Source organism: Heliangelus exortis, chromosome 1 (genome assembly GCF_036169615.1).
Source record: "Heliangelus exortis chromosome 1, bHelExo1.hap1, whole genome shotgun sequence".
NCBI classification, from domain to species: Eukaryota; Metazoa; Chordata; class Aves; order Apodiformes; family Trochilidae; genus Heliangelus; species Heliangelus exortis.
In genome coordinates, this window is record NC_092422.1 from 151,721,316 (window position 1) to 151,743,317 (window position 22,002).

A 22,002-nucleotide genomic window follows, 5' to 3' on the forward strand; every position below is an offset into this window, starting at 1 on the left:
AAGTATAACAGGTGCATGGGTGTTCTCTGACCCCAAACACAGATGAAAAGAAAGCTGAAAGCGGAGGAGAGGCTGCTTTTCTTTCTAATAAAATTAAATCTGCCTTGAAATCAGTCTGTGTTTCACTTACACCAGAGAGCTTTACTAGTTATTTTCTGATGGAGAGGAGCACACAGATTTTACCATGCCACAGTGGTGCAGGGCTGTGCCAGCTCTCCCAGTGCCACTGGAATTGCTTATTTCAGTTGGATTCTAGTGTCAGTGAAAATGGAATTTGTCCCTTTTGAGTTCAGCGACTGGAAAAAGGTTATGTGTGAGTTCTAGCCAGACCAGCACTGGTGCACCCATACCTTGGTTGGTCCCCAGTAGGCTAATACTGGGGAAATACCAACATTACCTATTAAAGATTGCTGTTACATAAGAATGGCTAGATCAATGAAAGGAGGCTTTCCTAAAAATCCCTAAGCGGACAGTATTTTAGGGAATTTCTATTTTCCTATTTAAAGGTAAGAATTCCAGAGGAAAAAAGGGTATGTGAGTTCTGGTGGTCATGCTCAATGGCCACCTCTTTGCCAAGAGTGTCACAAGGTCTCTATGATTCCCTCCAATGGGCACATCTTTGCCACAACAATTGCTTGTGTAGAAGTGGACTCTATCCACTTAAATAAGGTTTGCTTTTGGTCATACTTATGTTCAAAGCCTGTTTCTATTTGACTGTGTAATTAGATGCATGCTTAACTCTAAGCAAATGTTTTAGTTCCATTGACTGGGGTCCCATTGATTGATGTCCCATTCATTTAGAATTCACCTGAAAGTTCAGTGTGTGCTTTAGTGGAATGCTGACAAAGGGTGAACTTAAGAAGGTCCTTACATGGTTTGCTGATGGAAATCTAAAGGGTGGACTCCTACAGCAGACAGATTAACAGAGTTCAGGGAGAAATTGCTCTTATGAATAGTGTGCAAAATGCTTACTGCCACAAAGAGGTAGGAGTTCCCCCCCTTTTGAAGCCCTGGATAGTGCTGCTTTGCCCTGGATAGACTGCTACATCTCCAACATAACCTGTTGTGGTTTTTCTTTGTATTTGCCAACGTGAACCTTGCTGCTTCCCCACATACTTCAATATCTGTTCAGTATGATGGACACACCAGAAAAGGAAAGACCTGAAATGAGTGTTGTGGCACCAGCAGTGTACATGCCTGTCGTGTTCATGCCTGATTTAAGATATACATGAATTTCACTTCTGCTCTTAAACCAAATGCCTTTTTTTTCAGTGTAGTCTCCTTAGAAATGCGAAATGGGGAACTATCAGCTGGGACGATATTTGCACCTCCTGTTTGTAAACTTCTCTGTTCATATATTTCCATTTATTGCTGAAAGAATAAGTGGGGAGGAAGCAGAACACCAGACTGCTCAGTGTGGAATTTTTTATTTCTCTTTCAAGTCAGTTAGTGTATCCTTCCTTCCACCTCCTGCTCACTTCTACCAAAATCTTTGAACTCAGCAGGCTACTTAAGTTTCTCTGCTTATTTTCATGCTGTAAAATAAAGGCTGAACTGTCAAAAATATACTCTTTCAGCCCTTGGGATTTCATACACTTGGGACTTGTGCTGAAAGAGCACATGGAAGTCCCTAAGGGAATAACTCAGCTGTTTAAAGCTACTGGAAGCTGAAGCAGGTGTATGGACTTTCCCCTGTAAGCTATCCTCATGAGATGAGAGAAAAATTAGTCATGCTTAGAACAGACAGGCATACTGAAAGCCCACAGCTACTAGCTAAAGGATTTGTAGTTTGATTAAAGAAAAAAAAAATTCTTAGTTTATCCTTTTTTTACCCCCAGTTTTTCTTTTAAAGAAAATATCAATGTGGGATGAAAAATTCCAACCAGTAGAGTGAAAAATAAAAGGCAACTGCTAAAATAAATCCAGATTGCTGTCCTGTCTCCATGCTGACCATACACGTTGTTACTCTGTCTGCTGTCACCACGTGTTAACTCCTCACTAGCTGCATTTGTCACTAAACGTGTCCTTTTCTTTCTTCTTTGCACAAATCCTGCCACATCTTGTCAAATTGAAACCGGACAAATGCTACATGGAGTACATCTTGTCTATAAGAGACACATTAGAGACACATTATTTCCCATGGCCTGGAAAAAAACAATGGTGACATTTTAGTGCTAGAATCTGAAAAGTCACTTATTCTACCCATTCATTACAGTGTCAGTCCAAGTAACATCACTATGAATACAGCAATTGGAGCTGTTCTGAAGTACGGCCATGCTGAAATACGACCTTAGGAAAAAGATAATAAAATGCAATTACTGTCCACCTTTGATTCTGAATTGTAAGACTCCATTTCAGAATTCACGTTTTTATTGCCTTGCACAGTACTCAAATCTGGGGATTTGGTTTATTGTTTTAATTCTCTGCAGCTGAGTGTAACTACCTGTTATATATGTTTACTAGAGTACCAGAGGTCAGCACATAAAAATAAAAGTTACAGTGCAGTGCCTGAAGTAGATTACTCTTTTAAACAGGATGAAAAATATGATCATCCCTTTCAATCCCTCTTGGTTTCTTGTAGGATTTAACCCTGTGTTGGGCTTTTCAGTGTGAGTGCTGCCATGTGAGGGAGGTATGCACAGGTATCTAAGCTTTGGGGAGGCAAACCTCAGGTCCACCCTGTGCCAAGGGCAGATTTCCATGCTCACTACACAATGGACAATAAAGGTGTTCTCCTGCATTTGATTCACAGGTGGGATGCTCTGTAGTAGTTGCAGCTGCTAATACGTATCTCAAAACACTGGAAATGAAGCAGAAATGAAAATTGATGGCCCTGTAGCACATTGCTCTTTGGAAATGTGTTGACAAAAAAGGGCTGGGTAGGAAGCAGTGCAGCATCCCTGAGCCAGGGGTAAGGGGCACCGTTGTCTTAGCAGGTTTTGTCTAGAGACCATTCCCTGGGATCCTTGCAAACGACCAGAGAGAAAAGGCTCCCCTTTATCACCTACTCTAATATAGAGATGAGAAGCCTACCAGCAATCTCTCAGAAGGGAATAATTTAGGGAACAGAGCACAACATATGGTATTCCCTAAAATATTTTTATTTTCTTTCAGAATGAGCTTGTACTCAGCTTCTTCCTGAATTGGTGCAAAAATACTTCGGCAGAAGATTCTTCATCTATGCCTTTGGGTACGTGGATTATCAATCCTACTTGTTTTCTAAGAAGTAATTCTTTAATATCATTAAAGACAATAACGCAAAGATGACTCTAAGGTGCTTAGGCACCTTTTTTTTCTGAAGATATAAAAATACCGAAAAATTATTCTGGATTTCTGAAGGTCTCTGAAAACATGTTAATAATATGGCTGGTAATTTTCTTTCACTTTGACATACTCTCCTCATCCTTGATTCATTTCTTTTTTGTATAAACATATCTCTATGAAAAGGAAAAGTTTATTTACACAAACTGTGGCAGGTTTCTTGTTTTACAAAACAAAATCTTCAAAGAATCTGGATTGAAAGGATGAGTCATGACAAAGCACAATGTGTGCTTGGACAAGTGAAGAAAATTAGGGATTATTTCTAAAGTAATTTTCACAATGAGTGGAGCAGGTAAATAACAGAACATTATGTTAATGCCTAGGCATACAGTATTAATGATAGTGGTAATTCACTTCTTACTAAATGAGATTCTACATTGTTCCCTTAGCCTATCTAAATACTTAAACCATTTCCCTTTCTAACCAGCACCTAATTTTATCTAATCTCTGGTATTACATCATTAAGAGCCAGAGCATAAACCATAAAATTTAAACTGTGAATGTTTATTGTCTTCCACTGCACTAGTTCTACACTGAAAATAATCTTGTGTAGTCAGTTTTTAGCCAAAAAACAAAATCTCATAGAGAAGCTTGCAGCTGCACTCTCTACCACAACAATTCAGCTGGTTGTTTTGTGCTCCAAGTGACATGATAGTTTCCAAGATCACCAGTTATCCACATGTCAGGAAGGAGTGTATATTTAGTTTGCATGTCCATTAAGTTAATTTAATCTCTCCGCAGACAGAGGCTTCATTATCTCTTTTGCTGGCACCATTTTTTTAAAATCCATCAGGATGAAATAAATCACATTCTGGCTTCTCAACTTTTGGAAAATTCCCCCTGTGTAGAGTTTATTTGATTAGGTCAAGCCATTATCATATTAAATCCATTATGACTATTGGAAATTACTCATGGTTGCTCTAACTTTAAAAAGGAGCAAGGAGATAATGCAAAGATCTCCTAGGTGTTATGAATATACAAGGCTAATTCTGGTCACAGAAAATCCAAACCTGAGTTTAACTGCAAAACATAGTCTAGGTCTGTGGGCTGCCTCTCTCTGTAGACTCTTTAATCAAAGATGCAGAAAAGTGAGAGTGAGCAGAGGTGTAACAGAGTTCCCTGGTCTTTAGAAGGATTTGCACATTGCAGGAATATTTAGGTATCTGATTTTAAGAGAATCTGGGTCTAAATGTTTTATGCTAAAGCATGAGATGAGTCTGTAATGAAGTTAAGAAATAAATTACAGTCTCAGAATTCCTACAGTGCTGTCCTGAGCCAATACAGTCTGAAGGATTCTGTGATTTTGTGAAAACTACAGAAGAAATTATAGGAAGAGAAGTAAGAATGTGTTTAGTGGGCGTTTGATGAAAGGCATGTGACTGGTAACCCAATCCACTGCTTCTCTATACAGTTAGTGGAGGTGAAGGTCACAACCTGTTTGGGGGAGATTTTTCTCTCTGTCCTCAAGCAGTATGGTTACAGGGGGATTCTTTTTTCCCATTCAGTACCTCTTCCTTTTAAAGTTTGGACACTTCATTTTGAGACTCAGGCCAAAAACAATCAAAAAACCACCTCCTTTTGGCCTAGAAAATTCATTGCTGTCACTTATTGACAGAATTCCAGTAGCACAAGAATACTGGGTCAAGTTGCTCCAGCTCTGGCACCACTACTGATCAGCAAGGAAGGGGATGCACCTGTTTGACAGGCAATCACACTGCTGTGGAAGAAGGTGAGTTTAGCTGTAAATGAGCTTGCTCAGCTATCAGAAGATGTCCATCCATCCATCCATGTGCAAATTACCTACCTGAATAACTGTTTTCATGTGTTTTATTCCACACTTTACCCCTTGCTGCTGGGGTTAGGGGTAGTGGCCATACCCCAGCCAGCTCACTTCCACCTATGCTGCACAGCATTCTGTGCCCTACTGTCACCCACCCTGTGAGAAGGAGAAGACAAAAATCCCACTAGGGCAGGAGGTGGTTGGAAATTCCAGGCTGCCAACTAGCAAATGAGGAGTTACTGAGGAGACCCTGGTGGCCCTGGAAGCTCTTGTGCACTGTGGGTGTCCTGAAGCTCTCTTGATTTGAAGTCCTGTCATAGTGCCACAGTCAGTCTGGGGGAGGAATTAGGTTCACTGAGCCTGCAGGAGTGAGGTGACTTCCATGAAAAGAACACATCCTTACCCACACAGCTTTCACCATTTTATGAGCTTATAAAGGCCTTCTTTTTTTGCCTGTTTTGAAAAATAACTCAGGTTTAATATGGGCTGAAGCTTTTACTGAATCTGGTGATTTCTTTCTCAACCTTTACACAAGTGAATCACCAGTCTCTTAGTTAGAATCAATATAAAATAAAATGAATGCCCAGTAGAGGCAGGTTATGAATTTTGATCAAGACAGCATCTTTCTCTTACACCACTTTAATTTACAGCTGTTGTAGGTAATTGCACTTACTAAAGTAAAATTAAAATTAAAATTTATGAATTTGTACTGTGCTCCTAGCAATGAAGAGATTAAAAATCAGTGCTAAATTTACTTTGACATGAATACTGATTCAGTACTCCCAGTGGGGTGAATCCTGAATTATACTTATTATTGTCAGTATTTCATTTCAAAAAAAGGAAGAAAGAAAATCTATAAAAATCATTTTTATATCAATCTTGTTTCTTTTTTTTACTCGTGAGTTTATATATCCTGAAAATATTAATAATTCAGACTGTTCTGCTGAAGTTATGAAATCACAAAGTCTTTGTTATTGGTTATAACAGTGCACAACCTAGGTCCAATTCTGACTTGTTTGATTAATTCTTTGCTTATTTCAAGGGTCGCTCTTCATTTAGTACCATAGAGAAAAATAGCTCTGTGTTCTTCTAAAGGAAGAGCCAAGCTTTCAAAAAAGATTATTAAATTGTATGCCTCCCCACACAGAATCACAGACCTCATGAGCAGTCCCTCAGGAGAGTCAGCTATTTTGCTCATGTTACATAGAGTTTTGATTTCCTGCAGTTGCTCCTTCTCGGTGTGAAGTTTTTGCCACAAATTTAATTTCTACTTTAGTTGCATTTAGACTGTTTTGCTGGCTGTAAGCACCTCTTATTGTCTTGCAGGACAAAAGCAGTGAGGTAGACAGTTAATGTATTTACAGCTGAGTTTCTGAAGTAATGTACATTGGAGGATCATAAACCAAACCTGTAGCTAAAGCAAGCAGCTTCTTGGTTTGGGACATTCCACTCTGGCCCTGGAAAACAAGAAGGTTACAGTACCCCTTGATGCCAGGTGTTAAAAAAGTCTGTCTCCAATAAGAAAAGCCTAAGACAGATCTGAGGGTCCAGAATAGAGAATAATACTTAACTCACTAACAATAGGTCTGTGACAATGAGTGTTTACATGTTGCTTTGCAGTGAAATGCATTATTAGAGTATTATTTGAGTTTCCCTATTGATTTTGTCAGTCTTCTGTGTAGCAGCTTCCCCACTGTTTATGTTTCTCATGCATTCTGCAAAGTGCAGTACAGAGCTGGCTTTTAAATGCTGCTAATGAAAGCATTACACAAATTATAGAATATAGAGCTGGTACATCTCCAACATGCTAGTAAAGACCATCTAGATGAAGAAAAGAACTGCCTACTTGACTACTCTGAAGATCAATGCACCTTTGATGGAAATTTGGACACTAATTAACTCAGTTTCATAGAATCATAGAATTGGCTGGGTTGGAAGGGACCTCTGAGATCATCAAGTCCAACCCTTGATCCACTTCCACTGCAGTTACCAGACCATGGCACTGAGTGCCACATCCAGTCTCTTTTTAAATATCTCCAGGGACAGAGAATCCACTACTTCCCGGGGCAGCCCATTCCAGTGTCTGATCACCCTCTCTGTAAAGAAATTCTTTCTAATGTCCAACCTAAACCTCCCCTGGCACAACTTGAGACCGTGCCCTCTTGTCTTGATGAGAGTTGCCTGGGAGCAGACACCGACCTCCCTCTGGCTACAACCTTCTTTCAGGGAGTTGTAGAGAGTGATGAGGTCTCCTCTGAGCCTCCTCTTCTCCAGGCTGAACAGCCCCAGCTCCCTCAGCCTCTCCTCATAGGATCTGTGCTGGAGTCCCTTCACCATCCTAGTTGCCCTCCTTTGGACCTGCTCCAGGACCTCAATCTCCTTCCTAAACTGAGGGGCCCAGAACTGGACACAGTACTCGAGGTAAACTATTCATTATTCAAACAGAAGAAAGGACCCCCAGTATTATAGCATTTATGTTCCTCAATAAAAGAGAGTAGAAATGGGCACACAGAGTTTTTTTGAAGTAGGGGTTGGTGTCTGGCTTACACCGCATAGTCCTGGGTGACAACATACACAAGTTGTCAAGAGAAAGGCTCTGAGCACCTTTCTGTGTGCGGGCAGCCAAGCTTCCATAGTCCTCGTTGGCTCTTTGACAGCTTTTGCATAGACACCAGTGAGCAAAGAATCAGTCCCTGGGAGGGAAATCTTGCTTCAGCTGAAGTCAGTGGAGCTTTGTGCTTTATCTGCAACAGAGCAGCATTTGGTCTTTGCCAATAATGGAGTGCAAGTAGAGCATGACAGTTCCTAAAAATGCAGGGCCTGAACTCAAGTCCATCTGCCCACACTGGATAGACTAGAAGTAATTACTCTATGTGTATTTCATTATCATTTGAAGCTAAAATCACCTAGACTTCAAAGAGACTGATTTAGCATTAAATGTGGGAAAACCTAAAATATAACAGCAGAATTTATCTAATAGTGGCTCTCTTTTATCATTAAACATAAGTGACTGAAGTTTCTGACGTGTTTATAGGATTCCCTGCACTCTGCTATCTTTTTCCTCTTGACTTTCCTTTTAATTCTTTATTTGTTTTTTCCATCAGTCCTCAATTTATTACATAGCAAGAGCAAATGTTTTAGTAATAGCTGTGTCCATAGTGTGTTTCAGACTTCATTGTGCATACTCAATTAGAAATGCATTTTCCCCTTCCATGTTTTTCATTATTTTCAGCTTGATTAGAAGCTTATTTACATTTCCTTTTTTATAAATGAAAATTCCTACTCCCACAAAGAAATTCCTCAACTCTATATAAGCACTCACAGTGTAAAACTTAACACAGAAAAAAAATCCCTGGTAGTGCTGGTAAGAAAAAAGAAGCAAGGTGTTCAGCTGAATTCCAGTGCTGCAATTTAGCCTCTTAATTCTTATACTCCTGCTGGGCTGCTCAGGATGACACACTGCAATTCTCAAAATAAACATAACTCCACAAGTTACTTGTGCCCTCATGTTAAAACACATCTCCCTTTCTCTTGCACTGTCATTAGTGCTTTAGGATTCTACCTTCCCTGTTACAACTCAGAAGAAAAGGGCTGCATGACTTTAAAAAAATATGGTAAAATGGCCTTGCTTGGTGTGGAGAAGAACAGTTTTTGAGGGATTTTTGTTTCCATGGTAAAAATTCAACATTGTCTAGTTTTTAGAGTTTTCATCCCTGTTCCTCCCTGTCCTTATTTGCATGCAGTAAGAAATAAAATAAGGTCTAGTCTGGCTATGGAGTTTTTCTAAGTTCATAAGAGAGAATAACAAATGGAGAACTGCACCTCGGTCTTCCTTGCCCCAGCTTAGTGATTTCTTCATCAGTTTTCCATTCTTCAAGACTCTGTTCCAGGACCTTCTCTATTAGGTTGTGATTAAAAATGTAGTTTTGTAGTCTCTAAAGGGAAGAAATTGGAGAAGGATTCTTATTCTAAAATTTCAGCCAAAACATCAGAAACTCAGAGGTGTTGATATCCAGGCAGCCTGGGAAAAACGAACTATGGCAGTTGTATGTACACACTGTCTTAATTTTGATTCATTTGTATTCCTTTCTTTAGGATAGATGACAATTGCACTCACTCTCTGGCTAGCAATAGTACATGACACAGCTGTAGTTCTATCCATTTGGTGGTTATGTTAGCCAGGTTATTCATTCCAGAGTCTACACATTTGGTTTCTTCAGAAAAATACAGCAAACATGGCTTACTCATCATAACTTCCCCTCTGCTGTTGCCTCTGCTGAGTAACAGAGTGAAGACTGAGGAGGGGGAGTTTGATTTCTTGCTTTTACAACCCTGGCTGTGACAGCTCTGGTACACAAGTGGAAAAGAGAGAGAAAGAGTGTGACAGAGAGTGCACAGGTTCATATTGAGGCTGAAAGGAAAACGTGGGAATCCTGCCTGCTATTGAGGATGAACAGTCCTGATCCTCTCTAAAAAGCCTCCTCTTGCTAGTGCATCGCCCTCACGTGTGATGGAAATTCTTTAATTCTCATCATCCTCTCTCATTCCTTCAGCTTCTTGGGTGTGCTTCTATTTGAAGAATTGCACCTGTATTGTTTTGCCTCATGTCATTATCTCACCCTGCAATGGGCCTAAAGCTGGCACGTCAGTGCCATATCCCAAGGCACATGCAGGGCACGAGGGCTTTTCTGTCTGAGGTCAGCTACTTCTTTAACAGGGAGGTGGGCAGAACAGAGCCCAGCTCACGGGATGTCACTTTCCTTCCATAAGGTTGCCAGGACTGAGTTCTTATTTTTTCCAGCTATAGTAGTTATATAATACTGGTTGTAATATAGCTTTGGTCTATTTAAATAAAGCCCCATTTGTTTGTCTGTCTGTGATGATGACCATGTGGTGACAACCCCAGGTCTTAGGCCAAGTAGTGCAAAATGGTTCATGTCCACCCTGTTCAGGCTTAACACTGCAGAATAAGGTCAGATAGAAATCAAGGAGATGTGGTTGTGTTCACCATTACCTGTAGTAAAAGCCATTTATATTTTCTCCGCTGTCTCTGTGGGGCAGGTAAGCCACAGTATTTTTCCAAATTCAAGGACACAACATTTTGCAGCAAAGATAGTTGGGTCATTGCCTCCAGCAGAAAGAAGGAATAGGATATGCTGTCATTTCTTCCACATTATGAGACTGATCCTTCTTGTTTGGAAGCTGAAAAATGTTTTTTTCAGTGGGAACTGACTCAAACTCTGTAAATGCATCTTAGTAGAAAAATCTATTAAAGCAGTGGGTTGCATGAAAACCAGCCTGGAAAAGAAAAAATAGAGAATGAAAAAGGCAGAATTTATATATGATAGATATAGATGTTGTTTATGAAACTGTTGTTTTGCAACTGGTCTGGAAACCTGCTCTTTTTTTTTTTTTTTTTTTTTTTTTTTTTTTTTTTTTTTGTTCCTTCTTCTTCCAGGAACAGGGGTAAAAACCAGAAAATCCCATGTTTTTAACCAGACAGAAAGGCTGCAACAGTAGTAACTAGTGTCACCAATGACTGCAGAAAGAAAAAAAAAAAAAAGCAAACAGAAAACCAAAAACCCCAATTATTTGCCACTCAAGCATAAATTTCCCACTAAAATTCAGACTGATGGCAATTAGAAAACAAACACTTTTCAGTGTATAAATAAGAAAGAAAAGTAGCACTGCATGTCAGACCACTTTCTTGCATCTCAGTTCTTACCTGTGTTTTCTTATTTCATCTTTGATTTAAGCACACAATAGCTTCTTTCTTTATATTGGTCCATGAAGACTGCAACATTTTACAGATGCACTTACACTGAACACTTAACTAAAAAATCAAACTATCTGGTCTTTTTTAGATCCCCAGACAACTGATCATAAACCAGGAGTACAATTAGTCATATCCTACGAGAACACACGTCTGACAATAATGTTGAAACACATGAGGAACATTGTGAGTATTTTTATCCCGTTCTATAAATCAGAAGTTCTTGCATTTGTAGAGTACTGTGAAAGCATTAATCCTCTAACACCCTTTCTGGGATAACTATTTTTAGCTCAAACTAATGATGTTGTTGTTCTGTCATCATTTAACACTTGCTTTCTTCCTTTGGGCTTGCTCAGTGTGGAATCAGGTATAAGCAGATTCCGACCTTGAGTTTTCTTAATGTCTGGTAACACCCTTTTCCAGGCCATAAATAAAACCAATTTAGATGACTGTTTTGGCCCTCTCAAGCTGATGCCTTTTGATACCAGTCAGACATAAGACATCCTGCAGCAGCATGACTATTTGCAGGATGTCAGCATGGTGTTATTGACAAGATTATCCATGCATTGCTTTCAAGTCCAGCAGGACTGGTCCACAAAGAGAGATGACCTCAGCAGAGGTAGTAGTTGGTGTATTTTAAGAATGAATGTCACTGGGGGGGATGACACTCAGCTTTGCAAGACACCCTGTCACAAGGCTAAGTGGTAAATGCTGAGTCTTCCTGGAGCCAAACTATGAGAGGGAGAAGCTGGCAGTGCTCCTGCAACACCAGACAGGTGAGATGGGCTGATGAAGGGTATCTTGAGAGGTCTACCTGGTGCTGCATGTGATTTCTCAGCTGAAGCAGCATGTCTGCTGTTTCATAATGAGTTTGGCCTCCTAGATGTGGTCTTCAGCTCCCAGCTGTTCAAGTCTCAGGTAATGTCCATGGTAAAGGGATCCTTCACTATCTTTGCTTAGCTAGGAGATTGGAGCATTTATTAACTGTTGTGAGTTCTCATTGCAGCCTGATTCCATAAACTGGTGTTGCCTCTATCCCAAAACTAGATTACAGTCACTTTTCCTAAGTGGGGACAGACCAAGAAGTTTATGTGAGCACCAGCCATTAATAAAATGTGGCTGAATGTTTAATTAGTTGTACAAGACATGTGAGACTTACAAAGCTCCAACTGTTCTCTGTTGGCCACATAGGCTTCTGATTTGCAATTCAAGCCTTGAACATCTATCTATCTGTCTGTCTATCTATCTATCTATCTATCTATCTCATCTATCTATCATCTATAACATCCAATATGTCTCTGTCCTGAGAGACTTTTTTTTGTTCCCTGTTTCCCACCTTGACAAGTGAGATCAGCCTCAACTGACAGGTCCAATTTATACAAACTTTACCTTCAGGATATAGTATAAGACCCTCTTTATTTTTCTCATTGATTTTTTTCAAGCTCAGTGACTTTGAAAAATTCTGGTCAATTTCTAGTCGGTGGGAGGGGCATAGTTAAGTGATTGACATGATGATGATATCCCTGTGAATTCAGGCTGGTGATGTGGAGGTGCACACAGAGCTACAGATGTCAGGAATAGTCTTTCTCCTTGTTTCCATAATTTTAAACATGTAGGCTCCAAACCGCGTTCTTTAACTTAGCAAGTTTGAACCATTTAATTAAATGAAAATAAATTACAACATAGATAGCTGTGCATAGCAAACATGAAATCCTGGGTTTAGTTCAATTCATTATGGAAAGGAAAGTGTTCTCTTTTTTTCTTTTTCTCTTTTCCTTTTCCTTTCCCTTTCCTTTTCCCTTTTTCTTTTTTTTTCCCTTTCCCTTTTCCTATTCCTTTTCCTTTTCCTTTTGCTTTCTCTTTTTCTTTCCCTTTCCCTTTTCCTTTTCCTATTCCTTTTCCTATTCCTTTTCCTTTTCCTTTCTCTTTTTCTTTCCCTTTCCCTTTTCCTTTTCATTTTCATTTCCTTTTTCTTTCATTTTCTTTACCTCTTTCTTTTCCTCTTTTTTTTTTTTTTTTTTTTTTTTTGGTAGAGTTTAACAGTTTTTTTAAAAGTATGCCAAGATCAATCTTATTCAAGCTATTTCAGGTGTAATTAAAGCTATTTAATTAAAGCTATTTCAGGTATTTTCATCATTTTGCAGAGCCTCACTAATTATATTTTAGTGGTACATCTGTGCAGAGATTACTTCGCTATCATGTTTTATTTTGCAGTTTATAGTAAATAATTTTTGTGCTGCTCTTCTCCATTTGATTTATCTCTTTTTACAGGTTTTATGATATTTTCAAATGCAAAAATAATTGTAGTGGGCCAAATCAATCCCAAACACAGCTTCACAGAAGTGACAGGAATTGTGATAGCGACTTTTCATCCATGTAAATAGATTTTATTTAGTATTTGTGTGGATTCACTTCTAGAGGTTCTAGGAGATCTGGATCCTTCTATGCAAATTCCATATTACACAAGAGAATCCCTAAGGATCCAGTGACTTTTATAACTATTGCTGTGTCACGTGGGTACTTGAGAGGAAGAAATCAAAGGAGTGCAATGCTATAGCTTTGTAGGATTTTTTTCATGAAGTTAACCCCATTCACATGGGATATCACAGACAAAAAACCCCACAGCACTTGAGACAGCACTGGGCTGGTGCAGACCTGCCAGGAGGTTGTCTAATGGGGGTGCATGCTCAGACTCCCCAGTGAAGGCAGTTTTGTTCTGATGCATCCAAATATGCCAGATTTGCTGCAGATGTGCAAGTCAGCCATGCCTATATCTGCTTCAGAACATTCTCTGCCTTGCCACTGAAGCATTTCAGTCACATGTTAGAAAAAAGTGAGTCCTGCTTGAAGAAAACTCTATCAAAAATTCTTCAAAGACTAACAATGAAGAAGAGCAGCCTCATAGATTTTGTGACTGGAAAGCACCATTAATCTAAACTAACCTCCTGTAAAACACAAGCTGTACTTTTTTGCTGAGAAAATAGTTGCGTTTAGACCAACAATGCAGCTAGAGAAACTGAGCAGAGGGATGTTAAAACTGGCTGAAAATGTTCTCTACAGTTTAAGCCTCTGGATCCACAGTGAAGAAGAGTTCTGTTAAATAGGTATATATAAGATAATGACAGTATTTCTATCTGAAGATTTCCCTCAACAATTCATGGTTTTGTTTGAATACTGCAATTCTGTAAGTAGATAACTGGCACCAGACTCGCTGTTGCTAGTTAGGATTTGAATGGCATCACCATGACTGCTGAGGAAAAAACCTTTAAATCCAATTTTCAAACATACAATAGCCAGAATGCTAATAAAATGTAATTTTCCAAACATGTATATTGCATTCATTTAAGTCAGCCTCCTGGGGCTCCACTCAAATGCAGACAGTGCAATACTGGGCACTTTAAGCATAGGCAGTACAGGCAATATTGCCTTAGTTAAGTGAAGCAGGGCTAGAAAGGCTTTATTTATGTAGGGGTGAAAACTGGAGAGATTATATGGAGAGACCAGGAGATTTTGCCTCTGAAGTTATGGAGGATGTGGCAGCTGGAGGGGATGGGGCAGGGCATGCTTCTACAAACACCATAGAAAAGTACCTGGCAAAGTGCACTATGTGGTCTTAGGAGAAAAATACTCCCTGAGGGAGTTTTGGAATGTGAAAGGATGTAGGGATGTCAGCTAAGAACAAACCCAGTTCGCTTGTGGCAGAACAATACCCAGAAAAGCATCAGCAGGCAGGTATAGGAGTACAGAGGGAGTGCTAGGAAGAAAGCCTTGAAAGTCTGCCCTAAAAACATCATCTCCTAGATCTGCATAGAAGTGGTAGGGTTGGCTTTATGAAAAATGAAAGACACCTAGGTTTTGAGCTTGGACTGCTCAAGACCATTCATCTGTATTAAACAGCACAGAGCAAAACCGCACCAGATCTTACACAGAGCAGACTATGAGAAGCTTAGTCCTGCACAGCCAGGAAGAGCCAGGCTCCCTCCTGCTGCGCTGCTGGGCTTGCTCCTCTGTTCTGAAAGATACAAGAGCAAAAGAAATAGCCATGTCTGAAGTTTAGAAAAGATTGGCTAGTATGTTTCTGTTCCTGCTTCCCACAGAACCAGGAGGGAAGGGTGGTTCAGCTCTGGCTCAGGAGGAAGTCTGTTTAGTCTGCTGACTTCACTGCCATGACTTCAGGCATGCCCTGTTTTTCCAGATAAGCAGCTAAACTTTCAATCTTCACTGCTAAACATTTTTGCCCATTACTTCTGGTGGACAGGGTAACTCCTCAGGGATAGTGGGGAGCAAAAAACAAAGCTAACTAATCCTGAACCTCATGCCAGTAAATGCAAAACGTTACTAGAATTCAGGAAAGCGTGTGTGGGTGATGAATCCTGAACCAATTTTACAGGGGGAAAATCTGCTGGAAGGAAAATAAACTCCTACAGTACTTTCCAAAACTAGTTCCAGCTTTCCTTTTATAAAAGCTCTGAAGCTGTCATGTACCACTCTTGGTGATTAATGATTCTGGGATAGCTGATATGTGGGTGACGAATTAGTAATCAGCTTTAGGCTTACACAGACATCCAGCCTCTTTCCATTTCATGTCCTACACCATCCGAGCACAAATTGCTTCCAAAAATGTCTGTGAGATGTGATGGCTTAAATGGTTTGGGAGGAAAGGTGTGAGACAAGTTTTCCCTAAACCACAGGAATGAAATCAATTTCCACACTTGCAGGTGCAGGGCTGTAGGGAGCTTCCCAGATGCAGTACAGGAAGATGCTCCACTGCCTTTGCTGGGCTTTGTCTCCAGGTTGAGAGTGGATAAAGGCTGTGGGGTTTTTTTCAGCCCTGGTTCCCATGATTCCACTCGTGGGCCCTCCAACTTTTACACTTTACAAGTATCATTATATAGATGTAAATGGAAAATGTATGACCTGCCAGCAACACAGTGCCTGGCAATTAAATAGAGAGCCACAGTATCCTTTCAGAATATTATTAATGTGTCCTGCTTTCTTTATTGCTGCCCGTGGATCAGCCAACATGGATTGGGGAGGAATTGCGTGGGTAGGCCAAGCCTCGTCAGTTATCGTTGTTTTCCAGGGATGGAAAACAAGGGGGAAAAAAAAATCTCTTTGAGCTAAAAAATGTTATTCAGAAAGCATCAGTGATAGAATTAAATCGGCAGCTTGGCTGATGGAGGGAGATAAAACATTCTGATGGAGTTCTCCCTAGGCTGGCACAGAAAAACAGAATAAAAAGTCATGGAAAGAAAGCTCTTGTATTAGCTCTAGCTTACAAAGAGCTTGGATTTAATTTTATATTCATAGAAAATGCTTTTACTTTAAAAATGAATGTAAATTAGCTCAGATAGACCATGTTCTCTTTTGGACTGAAAATTAGGTATCATCTATAAACAAAGGGTACTATTGCTCAGCAGTGGTTTAAATTGAGAGGGGATGAGGTCTGCTCTTGTGGCATAGGGATTACTGTTGCATTCTGCCATATTAGTTATGAAAGGTGTTTGACAAATATGTTTTACAGAAAGTTATGTTATTATTTCTTGTTAAACCCGCTAATCTGTCACAGTTGCAGTACTAAAAGAAGTAATTCCCTACATAGCTGATGTGTGTTGAATAAGAAAGAATAAAACAAGCACAACAACAAACATTGAGCTCTGTTTGATAATATGAGTGAGCTGGGAGATGAAGGAGAACATAAATTAAATTTGCCACCGGTTGCAAATGAAGAAAACGTTAAAAATAATAGTGGAGACAGACCAAGATCAAGACAATAAAAGTAATTTCCAGAACTATACAGCCAGTTTGGACAAATGAAAAGTATTTCCTCAGGGAGGTATAGATCTATATCCCACAATAATGTGAAGATAAAACAAGCAAATGGTGAGGCATGAGGTTGCTATGAAAGTTGCCAATGAGAAAGGCCAGACCCCTGTTTCATGGTCCAGAAAGAAAGTAATTCATCTTTATAAGGCTTTGATAGTAAACTATTTCTCTCAGAAAATTTTTTTTTTTTTTACTAGAATACAAGTTCAAAGAACAGTTCTCAGTAGGGTTACTCAGGAATGATTGATTCTTCTCAAGTTATTTTTTGTTATTAAATTTAATTTATTTAAGAACAGACTAACAATGGCACGAGTCAAATGTGCAGGTATTTAAGGGAGAAGACAGCAAGGTTCAAGAGAAGTTATGTAGGACATTGAACAAGAGCGTAAGTAGAACTAACTGGAAGTAAAGAGCAAAAATTGCATACATCATATAATGAAAGGCTTTCTTGCAAAAGGAGGTGGCAAGTAAAAAGTGGAGGGAGCTCTATAAAGTTTGAGAAATAAAAATAGTCAGAATCAGGCAGATGCAGACTTTTTAGACTCATTAAAAATTGAGATGAAAAATAGTGCAAGATGGAGATGCTGATAGCCGTGTCAGTATTTCTTTATGCTTTTTTCTATCCACTTAATATCTGTGCCTAGTCAAGGAAAGGAAACATGTATGTGACAGATGAAACAGCAGCATTTGCTTGTGTTTCTCTTCTCAAAGGCAATTTGTCTCTCATGAAAATTTCTCTCATGTTGCCTCTAACAGGCAACAATGGTGTTAATTCTGAGTGATTTCAAAAGGAAAGTGAAATGGGTGTTTGTTCTAAATATTTGTTCTTCCCTGTGCTTTATTCAAGAGAGAAGAAATTCTGTGTTCTTTGTTTCTAAGAGTTCAGACTAGATCAGTCTTATCTTGGCCAGTGTCATAGCTTCTGTGACTAAATATTCATCTTAAAATTGAATGTTCCAAGCACAAGAATTTTAAAGGGCTGAAAGCAATGGCACCGAGCTCCTTTACAGGCTTGGTGGTAATTCTGGAATAAAAGCTTCGGAGACTTGTTCATGAACTCTGCTCTCTGCGTTCTGCATCCTGCACCAGTGTTGCTTATCCATAGAACAGTATAATTTTAAGGGATGGCTGAATCTTGATTTCTTTCATTTATTAAAAAAAAAAAAAAAAAAAAATAGAACATACCTTGTCACATCTTTCTATTTTGGAAAAAAACTTCCATGGTATTCTTGGTCAAATCTTTTATGGAGAGTTGTATAATTAATATATTCATACTTCTGCTTTTACATTCACCTTCTTTTTTATTATTTTTGCAGTCTTGGTAATATTTTTATACCTACATGTTAGTATGTAGAGCACCCAGTAATGTATTAATGTCGACCTTCATCAGTATGAAGTATTGGAGGAGTGTCAGAGGTTGACTTAAATGTTGGGTGAGCTGGTAGAGACACAAGCCATTCTAAGACATTTTGTTCTTTGTTCCTAATACAGAAACAGTAGTAACTGTACATAAATCTGTGTCATTTCTTGCTGAAGTTAAATTCTTCCCCTCCTTGTCAGCTACTGCTAATGGTCAGTAAAAGGCAAGAGCTTTTTGCCTGTTATTTACTATGATAAATGTACCCCCTGCTACATGGTACTACTACCTGGGTGCACAGATTCTCCTCCATTTCATTTTGGATTGTGTCTGTCCTAATATACAGTTCTTTATGGATCCTCAAGCCAATAATTTATTCTTTTCAAACAGGTTGTCAGAGCTATATCTCAGTTCCTATATTCACTTTTATTCGGAAGTGTTCGATTCTGTATAGAAATAAAGCTTGGAAGAGAAGCCCTCATGACCTTATGGCCACCACAGTCCAGCTTTCATTTTATTTGCTCCACTTAAGCAGAGTTATATGGGCTTTCCTCTCAAACTACTAAATCAGATCAGAAGGACTGCACATGGTTCTTAGGAAACCCTAAGTCTTTTGGGAGTTAACCTCTTCCCAAGAACTGTTTTTCTCATGACAAGAAAAAACAAACAAACAAACAAACCAAAACCAAACAAAAACAACAGTAACCTCAGGTTTTGTAAACTATTTAACAAATAATGCTTGCATGTTTCAAAAACCACACTGTCTGTGTGCCATGCCTTGGCCTAATTGGAGTGGGATTTGGTTTGGAGCTCAGATTTATAGATAAAGGATGGGATGTAGTTTAGTTACCTGATCATGGCTGTTTCAAATACTTGCAAGTGTCTTGCTTACTCTCTATCAACCCCCCCAGTTTCCCATAAAGACTATGTCACATTTCCAGATCCATGCACACCTTTTGTCATCTGAGGTGACACGAAGCAGCACCATTTTGAAATTCAGATCCTAAGTCTAGATGCCTAAGTGCTCATTTTGGCTTAAATCCCAATCCATTTTCCTAAATATTTGGGAGGTAATGTAACATGTTCCATCTGGCTTCCAGCTGACAGGACTGGAGAGGAGAGCCTCAGGTAAGGCCTGTGTCATGTCAGATATTTTATGCTGATACTTTTACTTATGCTGAACTTCTTATGTGTCTCGGGGGAGGGGAGTGTGGATCAGCTGGAAGGCAGGAGGGCTCTGCAAGAGGGACCTGGACAGGTTGGAGAGTTGGGCTGATTCCAACAGGATGAGGTTCAACAAGGCCAAGTGCCGGGTCCTGCACTTTGGCCACAACAACCCCATGGGGAGCTCCAGGCTGGGCACAGAGTGGCTGAGAGCAGCCAGGCAGAAAGGGACCTGGGAGTCTGGATTGACAGGAAGCTGAACATGAGCCAGCAGTGTGCCCAGGTAGCCAAGAAGGCCAATGGCATCCTGGCCTGTATCAGGAACAGCGTGGCCAGCAGGTCCAAGGAAGTGATTCTGCCCCTGTACTCAGCCCTGGGAAGGCCACACCTCGAGTCCTGTGTCCAGTTCTGGGCCCCTCAGTTCAGGAAGGAGATTGAGGTCCTGGAGCAGGTCCAAAGGAGGGCAACCAGGCTGGTGAGGGGACTTGAGCACAGATCCTATGAGGAGAGGCTGAGGGAGCTGGGGCTGTTCAGCCTGGAGAAGAGGAGGCTCAGGGGAGACCTCATCACTCTCTACAACTCCCTGAAAGGATGGGGTAGCCAGGTGGGGGTTGGTCTCTTTTCCCAGGCAACCCTCAGCAAGACAAGAGGGCACGGTCTCAAGTTGTGCCGGGGGAGGTTTAGGTTGGACATTAGAAAGAATTTCTTTACTGAGAGGGTGATCAAGCATTGGAATGGGCTGCCCAGCGAAGTGGTGGATTCTCCATCCCTGGAGATATTTAAAAAGAGACTGGATGTGGCACTGAGTGCCATGGTCTGGTAACTGCAGCGGTAGTGGATCAAGGGTTGGACTTGGTGACCTCAGAGGTCCCTTCCAACCCAGCTGATTCTATGATTCTATGATTCTATGATTCTATGATTCTATGAAATGGTGCCAGACATGAGCTGTGTGGGCAATTTAACCAAGACAAACCCAGGCATTGTCCAGAGTATGATGAGCTGGATCTCTTTCTGTCCTCCCACTCTGACAGCATTACAGTGATCTGCTTAGACTTTACTGGGAACTTACCTGCCCACCTTACATGTGCACCAGGAAAGGTCAGCACCTTGACATTTAATAAAATTTATCTTGCAGCAAAGCATTTACAGGTTTTCAAATTTTATGTGAAAAAAGCAGTTGTTTGGAGGAAAAAAATACCTAATTTCTCCAGTCATTGCTTTTCTGTTTTGTCTTACCAATAGCAGACAGTGCAGGATGCCCCATAGAAATATAGTGGCTTATCTTCTTTTGTAGTTATTCTTTAATTACTGCAAATGTGATTTTAATTTCAGTTTTCTTTGAAGCAGTTTGAAAACACTTTGTAATAGGAAAACTAAAAGCAGAGGAGAGTAGAGGTGTTCAGTACTATGGGACATGCAGGGCTCAAAGGTTCTTCAAAGAAGAACAAGGAAGGTTCTTCAGTCCCATGTTAGGATTGATGAAGTAAAAACATTGCCTGTTCATACAGCAATCCTGTTTGTCCTGAAGGTTTCTGGTTTTCGTATTAATCAATTTTTGAAGGAACCTCTTGCTTTGTAATATAACTTCCTTAGTACTGTTTATTTTCTCAGTTCTTTAAATTTAGCATCAGCCCAGAGGCTGTTACCTTTTTTTTAGGGAGAGACTGTGTTTATTGATTAAGCTACAACTTAGGAAGCCCGGGTTTAGCCTGTCTCAGCTAAGTTAAACAGAGAAACTGAAAGACGGTGGAGCAGGAGTGATGGTTTTCCACATTTCTTACTAGTTTTAATTTAGTCAAGAGACAGCTAGTGACTTATAAAGGTTACTGAGGTGCAAGGCTGGTTTATTCTGTGGATTTTTTTCTAAGCCTCCTTTATTAGGTAATAATCAAATCTGCCTTATGTCTACACTTAATGCATAAACGTTTCACTTCTTAGCTGAAGGTATTTTATAACCATTTACTATAGTGATATGATTTTTAAAGGTACAAACCTATGTCAATATTAAATATTAAGGAATATTTTGTAGTCCTTTCTTTTCTATGCAGACGATAAATTCTTATCTCAGTGCATGCAAAAGAAAAACAGAAGATGATGAAGGTAAAGAATAGGAACACTGAGATCTAGAGTTAATAGAAAAAATTTTTTTTTTTTTTTTTTTTTTTTTTGCTTTTAATTTGGGAGCAGTAGTTGAAATGTGAGCCTTTCTGAAGCCTGTATATCTTTCCATTCCTTCACTGAAGAAGAGGAAGAAAGAAATAGATTTGCAAATGTCCAGGAAGTTGGGGGGAAGAAAGGAAGCTATTTACAAAGGAGTAAAAGTGGCATTAGTTAATACAAGCTACCCTTGATAACTTTGATAAAGTTATCTTTGATTCAAAGATGGTTGAATAGGAAAAACAGGAATAACATCAGCTGGAACTATCAAATGTTCAGTAGCCATCAATCTGTTTCAGTCTAGGATAAAAGGCTGAAAAATATCTTCATGTCTAACACTAAGAGAAACCAATTACATGATTTAAATTTCAGGCAATAGTCACCTAAAAAAACTAAAATTTTATTTCACTTCAGAAGAGGTGAGTTTTAAAAAGTTTTTCAATAAATTATCCCTACAGTGCATTTTAAAAAAATCATTAAAAATTCTATAAAATTCACAAGAGTAAAGCCTAATCTTCATGTTGGCTGCTAAAGTGCATAGTTTAATATATGGCAAATTTTGAAGTAGTTAGGCCTTTTGTAATATTAACAAAGAATCCATCCGTAAGGGAGTTGTGGATAGTT

At 39.5% G+C, this 22,002-nt stretch overlaps 1 protein-coding gene across 7 annotated transcripts in view; it reads left to right on the forward strand.

Annotated features, from left to right (window-relative positions):
- PIK3C2G (phosphatidylinositol-4-phosphate 3-kinase catalytic subunit type 2 gamma) overlaps nucleotides 1-22,002 on the forward strand; it is a 201,526-nt gene that overhangs the window by 167,709 nt on the left and 11,815 nt on the right. For 6 of the 7 annotated variants that reach the window (XM_071733024.1, XM_071733023.1, XM_071733019.1 and 3 more), the window contains 2 exons: nucleotides 3,115-3,190; nucleotides 10,966-11,060. In XM_071733024.1, the coding sequence (XP_071589125.1) occupies nucleotides 3,115-3,190; nucleotides 10,966-11,060 (171 nt within the window). Of the gene's footprint in view, nucleotides 1-3,114; nucleotides 3,191-10,965; nucleotides 11,061-22,002 lie in introns of those variants that run through there. The other variant, XR_011723791.1, reaches the window with a different exon arrangement.